Source organism: Salvelinus sp. IW2-2015, linkage group LG7, assembly GCF_002910315.2.
Source record: "Salvelinus sp. IW2-2015 linkage group LG7, ASM291031v2, whole genome shotgun sequence".
Classification (NCBI taxonomy): domain Eukaryota; kingdom Metazoa; phylum Chordata; class Actinopteri; order Salmoniformes; family Salmonidae; genus Salvelinus; species Salvelinus sp. IW2-2015.
Genome location: NC_036847.1, coordinates 27,738,762 through 27,747,514, shown reverse-complemented (window position 1 = coordinate 27,747,514; position 8,753 = coordinate 27,738,762). Strand labels below are relative to the sequence as shown.

General features: G+C 43.4%; 1 protein-coding gene across 1 annotated transcript; it reads right to left on the bottom strand.

Annotated features, from left to right (window-relative positions):
• Positions 1-262: 262 nt before the first annotated feature.
• Positions 263-8,499, bottom strand: LOC111966752 (sal-like protein 4). The gene is made up of 4 exons (XM_023991657.2): positions 8,266-8,499; positions 3,270-5,819; positions 2,824-3,134; positions 263-2,618 (listed from the first exon to the last, which is right to left on the bottom strand). Exons 1-4 carry the CDS (start codon positions 8,330-8,332, stop codon positions 2,199-2,201), a joined length of 3,348 nt encoding a protein of 1,115 aa, XP_023847425.1. The 5' UTR covers positions 8,333-8,499; the 3' UTR covers positions 263-2,198.
• Positions 8,500-8,753: the final 254 nt, after the last annotated feature.

Genomic DNA, 8,753 nt, shown 5'->3' with positions numbered 1-8,753 from the left:
AACAACTCCAAGTGTGTGATCAGAAGGAGACGAGATGGAAATCAGGGGTGTGCACGATGCAAATCAAAGAAAAGTAGCAAGAACAGACCCACGTAATCCACAAAGTGCATGCCCTGACAGAACAGATACAATTTTGTCAGGACTGTAACGAACTCTTCATAGACAGAACTAAAGAGATTAACTTCATACAATGAAATCAAAACTGCAACATCACATGGTTCAGAATAATTCATGGCATGGGGACAGAAAACAGAACGCAAACCAAAGTTGGAAAAGTCACCCTGATTTTTATTTTCACAAGACCAGAAAGTAACATTTAGGTGACAAGGAAACAAAAGGAAATAAGACATTTACATTGTAAACAAGCCTAAACAGGCTCAACATTTCTTAAATTGTAGAGACAACATCAAAGCAGTTCTGACATGATTAGATTTTATAAACAAGGCACAACTTGGTAAATGCATTTTAAATGGGGAATGTACAACAGTATTCTAGAGTTCATCTGCGCATTGAGTTGTGCAAAGAGTCCAGTGATACATTCATTACTTACAACTCTGTAGAGAGGAATGAAAGCATATCATTGCTTACTCAGAATGTATCAGAGTGAATATACCTTTGAAGGTAGGTGGAGGAAAAACAAATATGTAAATGAGGTAGCTCTGGCATGACACGCGATATAAATTAACAAAGTTTAAGATTCAACAGTTGATAAAAGAATGTTTAGTAGATTTGCACGTTCAATCAATGGAGAGAAGTATTGAAATATGTCACTTAACAAGGGTAGCAATTGAGTGAAATATTGAGTCAAATTCTGAAGTCAACATTTCCAAGTCCTCAAACAAAGTAAGAAAAGATGACAAATCAGTGATGTGCCTTCCCTAATATGACCACCAAGGTAAACAAAGTTTTGAAATGTAGCCATCAAAATTATAAGCTTACCAAAATGTGAAGAAATTTAAAGTGCAGGTATGATTGAGAGAATTCTGCTTTATATGGTTGTCCCCCAAATTGCATCATATTACACATATATGGTGCACTACCTTCAGCCAGTGCAAAAGTAGTGCACATGGGAATACCGTGTCATTTAAAACACACCCATATCCTTCAGAAAACAACCCACCGAAAGACACAGAAGCTCTGCTGGTCGACAAAGGTTAATGGAAGCAAAAATAACAAAACAATAATGAACAGATCTTTGTCAAATGTGAGTGGGGGAAAAAAGCACTTCCAGAAACAGCACAGTATGCTACATGGACAAACAGTATCAGTCAAAACAGACAAAAAGAACCATTACAATCTTGTGGTGCTTAAAAAAAAAAGACAATAGAGCAACAATTCCAATTCTAGCTAGGCACTTGGTATGAGGTTCAGTTTTAGAGAGAAAGGCAAAGAAATGACTGTCTCAACATGTGTAACGTATCTGGAAAAATGATTAACCTCCAAAATGGACAACTGAGCAAATCAGTAGGCCTATCTGGATCAAACAAAAGTACATGACACCTGCCAGAACGCTCTCAGTAGACCACCTCAGAGCATCTCCAAACAATTCCCTCAAACATCGGGAGAAATTGTTGGCCATTACATAAACTTCCTAAAAATGTATTGCACACAATAGGAGGAGTGCCAAATAGTTATGTACTGTGCAGAGGAATCAGAATAACTACTTGTGTATCTGCACGAAAACAATGGTGTACACAGTCATAAACTGAAGATTTTCTAACACTAGACAAAATCATTCAAAGTACAGGATCTTCCATCAGGGAGGGAGACATTCTGAATCAAAGCAGTTTCAGGTAAGCCAGACATTCAACTTCTGGAAACAAGACTAAAAAGGTGCCTCACAGAAATACCCGCATATATTGAGAGAAAAAAATAAAACAAAAACAGTAAATACAACTACAGTAGTTATATCTAGTTCAACTAAATATAACACTTTTAAGGGATGAATTGTTCAAATGAAAGGTTATGGAAGAGCTGCATCATTTAATTTACTGAGAGTTCCAAATAGGCTTTGCAAAAAACAGAAATGTTCAGCAAGGGTTAAGGACTATCTCCTAAAAGTGTTGGAATAGCACATGTATATTGTACCTGGACATAGTGGCAAATTTTAGCCAACATTGCTACTATGAACATTCAAATCTGCACACAATCAATGGGGGAAAAATGAACAGATAAAACTGCCTTCTTCCATTTCAAAACTAGTTCACTGCAATTTTCCCTTCCTCCATGAAATGTGGGAACTGAGATTTGGCCACGCTCTCTGAGCCATTCTTCTCAATCTCTGCCATGGTGGCAGGCAGGCCAGAGTGGGACCCATCCATTTCCATCAGGCCTCCAGTCGAGCGGAACAGAGGACCACCGGCCAGGCTACCAGGCATACCACCATTTTGGATCACAGAGATCTCGTTAGTCTTCATGGACAAGCCGTTGGTGAAAGCAGCAGCATACTGGTTCCACAGAGACTGGTCGAAGTTCATTGGCTGAGGATCCAGTTCCTTGGGAGGTGGCATAACGTTGCCAGACTCTGAGCTCATGGCCATCAGGGCCATGGGGTTGTCCAGAGAGAGGCGCTGGCCACGCCTCACAGAGCTGTTCCACATGTGAGTTGTAACATGCACCTAAAACAAATATACATATTATAATACAAATCAAGAAAAAGTGCAAATGTTCATAAAAGCGTGATCCAGAATGGATTACTACAGAAAACTACTTAAAAATACCTCCTTTTTGTTACATATACATTACAAAAGTATCATACCAGACCACAGAGTCTATGAAAGATGAAGGCTTTTATAGCATTTCTCTTCTATGAAAGAACCTTACCTTTAGGTTGCCTCTAGTGGTGAAGGCCCTGCCACAGACGGTGCAGCCGAAGGGCTTCTCTCCAGTGTGGGTCCTCTCATGGATCTGCAGGGCACTGGCAGAGGAGAAGTTTTTGCCACAGGAGTTACACAGGTGCTGCTTGCTGGATCTACGGGGAGCACTTGAGCTGTCCCGTGGCTGCCCTCCTGCTCCCTGGGGCATCTGGGAGCCAAATAGAGAGCTCATGCCCATGGAGCTCTCTGGGGGAATCTGCATCTCCAGTTGGACCAGACTGGAGGGTACCCTCATGAAAGGAGGCAAATGGCTGGGAGCTGTTGAGAAGGAGAAGATTCCAGTTAATAAACAATACTCCCAGATTACTCCCAGTCAACCTACACTTAAAACCCTAAAGAGAATGCCATTGATTTATAACAGCACATTCGAAACAAAGTTGTTTAAACACTTACCATACTCTCCATTAGTGAAGTACAGGCCAGGCTCTTCTTTTATGGTTTTTGGAGTGAAGCTGGGTGCCGTCAGGTCCAGAGCGCCATTGGACTCACTGGCATCCTGAGAGCCGCCGTCAGAGTCTGGTCTAGGCCTGTTCCGGGTGTAATCCTCAGGGAAGGCTAACTCGGGGGACTTTGACTTGCTGCTGCCCACATGGCTGTTGACTGGGGATGAGGAGTGGAAGGAGACAGAGTCTGAGACGGTGGGGCTGCGGCCGCTCTGGTACTCTTGCTCCCGGAGGCCCTCGGAGGCTGAGGTGGACTCTTTGGGCGGCACTCCATCGCTCTCTGAAGCGGTGCTGCTTTGGCGCTGCAGGTTGAGAGATGAGGTGAGGTTCTTCATGTGGTTCTCCAGTGCCGCTATGCTGGAGAACACAGAGGATGGAGGGGCCTGATGGGGTTGGTGCGGTTCCTCAGACACAGATGGTGGGAGAGAATCTGAAGTTTTGCTTGGCTTCTCCTGAGAGTCAAGCTCTGTGTATTGGTCTTCCATGCTCTCAAAGCCGTTGAAGTCCATGGACTTCTCGTCAGGCAGAGGGGAGTTCATTTCTTCAGAGGCCTCTAACTGAGTCTCTGGCATGGGGGTGTTGGGAATCTGGCCTCCCATGTGCATGCGGATGTGCTGCTGGAGAACCACAGCATTGGTGAACTTCTTCTGGCAGATGGGGCAGGAGTGTTGCATCTTGAGGGGCGTGTTGGCCCGATGGACACTGTAATGAGCTTTGAGGTTGCCCTTGGTGGAGAAGGCACGGCCGCAGATCTTACACTTGTAGGGCCGCTCACCCGTGTGTGTACGGTAATGCATCTTCAGGGAGCTTTGGCAGCTGAGCACTCGGTGGCAGATGTAGCACTCGTTTGGGTCATTGGTCCTCTTCTCCAGCCCATCCACCATCTGCTGTAATTTGGCTGTTTCAGAGCCTTCGTGGTCGCTGGGAGGGTCTTTGCTGTTCATGTGATGCAGCGCTCCCATTAGCTCATTAGATACCTGGTGGTGCTGATCAGAGCCCATTTCGTGATTGAACACGTTTGAGGAAATTGATGCTCCGTCACTTCCAGATGAAGCCGGTCTTTGGGAGAACCGGTCGCTCCTGAAACCTTCAAACGAAGGCTTGAATCCCTGAGGTGCTGATGGGTGGAAACCTGGAGATGGGATGCCAAGCATTGGCTTCATGTCCACCATGTTGGATTCTTCAATCGGCATTGACATGCCATACGGGATGCCGCTGCTGGTGGGAATGTTGTCAAGGTGTTCTGGCACAGGGTGTGGGTTCATCCTGATGTGAGGGTACTTCTCCTTGTGTCTCTGGAAATGCACTTTAAGGTTTCCTTTGGTTGTGAAGCGGTTTCCGCAGATGTTACATTTAAATGGTCTTTCTCCAGTGTGCGAGCGCAAATGGATCTGGAGCCCGCTGTCGTTACCAAAGGTTTTTCCACAGTACTTGCACTTATGCTTGTACATGCTGTCGCCACCAGACCCGTTTTTAGACTCAGGCATGTTTGGGATCTTGCTCTTTACTTTCTTAGAGGGATCCATCTCTGACGAGAGGCCAGTGAAGGGACTTTGAAAGGCCTTGTAGCCTGGTGATTGAGGCAGTAACACTGGTAGGTGGTTGGCCAGGTCTGGGAGCCCCTTCAACATATCGGCTTTGGAGGGCATTGGCCCCAGTCCTCCAGCCAGTGAGGCGGGGTTGCTGTTGGACTGGGGTAGTTTGCCCTGTTTGAGGGACTCTATCGAGAGACTCTGGCGGCTAGTCCTCTTACTGATCAGGGCTGCTGCAGCAGAGAGCTGCTGGGAGAGGTGAGCTCCTAGGGCTTTAAGAGGGTCAACTGATGCCCCTTTGGCCGAGTGGAGGCTCTGTGGAGCCATCATGGCCACCTGGATACGGATCTGCTCAGTCAGATGGATCTGTTGGATCTGCTGCTGCTGGAGAGCCACCAGCTGTTCCAGGATCATGGGGATAGCTTGCAAGGCCTCCTGGGAGGTCTGTGCAGACCTTCGGTTGTTCAAACCAACGTTCGATGAATGCTGAGTGACGGCCACTTTGGTGCCAGGCATGGACTCCAAGATGACATTTGAATCTTGGAGTTTGGATGAGGTCTGGCTCTGATGGTTACTCATTTCAGGCCTGGGATTGTCAGACATCTCTACCTGGTCTTGTTTGGGTGGTTGTTCCGCACCGTTTATTTTAGGTTCTTCCTCGTCATCCATCCTTTCCATAGACTCTGCATTGGACTTTGATAGAGAATTACTTCTGGGCTGGCAGTCCCTGTGGTCATTCTGGAAGTCACCAGGGGAGTCTCCTTGTGACACCTCTTCTGGTACTTCTCTCCCCTCGCCATCTTTCATGATGACTGCCTTGTGACTTTTAGTGCAATTATTCTGATGTTCGAGAAATTCAGCCTCATTGAAGAATTCAGCACAGCATTTGGTGCAGACCTTTGCTGTGTCCATTCGAAACCTCTTCGCCTCATTTCCAACCTCTTCAGTTTGACCATCTTGTAGAACCCCTGTAATGAAAATAAGTAGGGAAATCTCAGGTTAAAACCATTAAATAACAACCAACTAAAGTCAAGGTATAAATTCATTAGTCTGAATATAATTTAAGTCTTACAGTCTGTATATAATTTAAAGTCTGTATATCTGCATATAATTTAAATTCAATCAATTATTTATATACTTTAATTTCAGTCACACACAAATGCATTTTAAATATACTAAAGGTTGCATTCAAATACTGCAATAACTAATGGGCCTCATCTACAATAGAAATGCTGTGCTTTTGGTGGGCAAAGCTTGAATCAAAGTTTTACATTTATGAAAAGCATTTCATCAGATTTCCAGTCAATGCATTGCGAACATGAGGGTTTAGTGCAATTTGGGCTCAGTGCACAACTGGCCCAGCAGAGGGCAACATCTGGCTTGAGACAAAAACAGGGGCAACCTAATTTGGATGTAGAAACTGAAATGCATTCCTATAGCAATTATACTTCATTATAAGGATTGGCCAACATGTGAACCCATATCATATTGTGGGGGCCTGTAATAACCAGCCCGAATTTGCCACAATAATGAAAGTATCGGAAGTAAGGTATGAACTGCCCCAGAATCTGTTTTCAGCGTTAGAGAAGAGACACGTCATAGTTTCACTCATTGTCGACATCGCTAACGCACTGATACAGGGGCAGGTGAGGTGTGAACTATTAAACAATATAGTCTACATAACCGACACTTAAATGTAATTCACAACTAATTCTATATAAATGACATATGCTTATGCCCAGTCAGGACAATGTCTTCACACCAGTTGAATTGTCTTGAACTTTCACACCCAGAAAAGATCAGGGGATATCGCCCGCATTTCAACATCTCATTTACATGCAGTGTAAATTCGAGCAACTTCTAGGAAAATGGAACACGTGAACCGGTATCAATCCTAAAGTGATAACTTTAAGTGTGTCTGCCCACCCGAGGCAATTTAACAACCAGTCGCATACTCAAATGCTAATGTACTCGACTGAGAGGGAGGGGAAGGGCGAGGGGGTGTAGACCGCCTGTCTGCATTCTTCCAACGCAATTGTTGCTGGATTTGCTAATCGCTCAGTGGGGAGGGTGAAAGTTGCAAATGGCATTGTAGGTAGACTATTCAGAATCCGTTCATTGTCAAAGAAGTTGCCAATGTTGCAGTGCATAATAACGCAGTATGCAGCGGGAGGAGAACGTTACCTTATCAATCACTATGCAAAATGGGTCGATTATTACAAGCAGCAATGAACCCTCAACAACCCGCAAAATGGGGGAAAAACAAGTTTGAAGAAAAAAACTATTTCGATTTAAATCGGGATATGAAATTATTTCAAACAAAACAAAGATCAGAAAATATTGACTTCACAACGTGTCCCTCTAATCATATGACCACTTGGTGGCGCATAAATTCTATCAGATCACCTGGTCTTATAGTTCAATATGGCACGAGGTGAAACCACACAGGGGTTGCCAGTTAAAATGAGAGTACGTTGATACATTGTATCAAACAGAACATATAGCTATTCTCTGATCAAAGAACACATGCACTCTCCCACTCAAAGCGGTCTACGTGTAAGTTGCATTAGTAGGCGATAATCATTCATAAAAGGTGATGTTCATTACTATAGCAACACAAACCGCACCCCCAGCCCTTGCCTACAAATCGACCASTACGGGTCCGTCCATCCCCCACATATGTAGGAAAGAAAACAGTTATGCCTTAAACTGGGGGATTTATTGCTTTCAGGTCAACTTACTCCCGAGTCACATTTCATACTGTCCGACACCTTTATAAAAAAAAGCCACATAACACACTACATAAAATATTCCATATACACCTACCTAATGATGTAAAGCTACCTACAGAGCAAGTATATTAGTAGGCTATTCAGACACCACATGCAATAATATCTAAAACGAATGCCCTAAATAGATAGTTAAATTAGGCCTACATAAAACATTTTTTTTTTAAAGATAACCAAACAACCAGATACGCATATCCTACTACAATAATCACGTTAGTGATATTCAGCCAGATATTCCTGTTTCGTATTCCATAGGTAACATTTAGGAAAATCAACTGAAGTTAAAGAAAAGTTAAAAGGCAATGTCGTTTAGAGTGACTTCTGGTTCACTGACAAAAACGAAATCGATTCATCAAATTGGTCAAACGTTTGCAATTAAGAAACTCATATGTAGTCTATTTTTGCAATAAACAAACAAAACAAAAAGAGTTGAGAACTTAAACAAACTCATAGGTTTATTCATGAAAAAGCGTGGTCGGTTCCAAGGGTCATGATCCAGCCAGGTCAACGTGCGAAGAGAAACAATGTATCACTTTCCAATTAGAATGTTGATATCTTGCAACATTGTATAAATATAACCCCGCGCGACTCTTTCTAAAAGTACTTTATCAGTACAAAAACTCACCCTTTTCTGACGAACCGGGCTCACCGGAATTAATTTGCTGTGGTTTAGCTTGCTTGCGCCTCGACATGGTGCAAACATCGGGAACAAACAGTAACACAATTTTCTTTCCTTCTTTACAAATTCTTCGTGTTGTAAAATTAGCTCCTCAAGTAGAAATGCGCATGTCAACGTAATTATTAGTATCAATAATGCATTGCGATGTATCATGGTCCTCTGACAGCTGATTGGCTCCAGTCCAAGTGCTTACACATTATTCAAATAGGGCCCATTGATGAGAAAAGCAGTGCCATAAGGGGGCGTGAGATGCGATACTAGTAGATAGAAGGTGATGGAGGGAGGGAGGGAGGGAGGTACAGGAGATACAGATCTAAACAGATCTAAACCTACCTTATCTGCCATACTTTATCTATGGAACTATTGTCACTTGGGTAATCATAATAATATCATTCAACTCCAAAAGTTTGTTTAGAGTACTCATTAGAAGAGTA

Excerpts from the sequence above, each read along its gene's own strand:
- LOC111966752 (XM_023991657.2), bottom strand. The coding sequence starts at position 8,332 with ATGTCGAGGCGCAAGCAAGCTAAACCACAGCAAATTAATTCCGGTGAG. Across the intron at positions 5,820-8,265 it reads GCCCGGTTCGTCAGAAAAGG|GGGTTCTACAAGATGGTCAA; the intron begins GTGAGTTTTTGT and ends TTTTCATTACAG. Across the intron at positions 3,135-3,269 it reads CTTCACTAATGGAGAGTATG|CTCCCAGCCATTTGCCTCCT; the intron begins GTAAGTGTTTAA and ends CCTTCTCAACAG.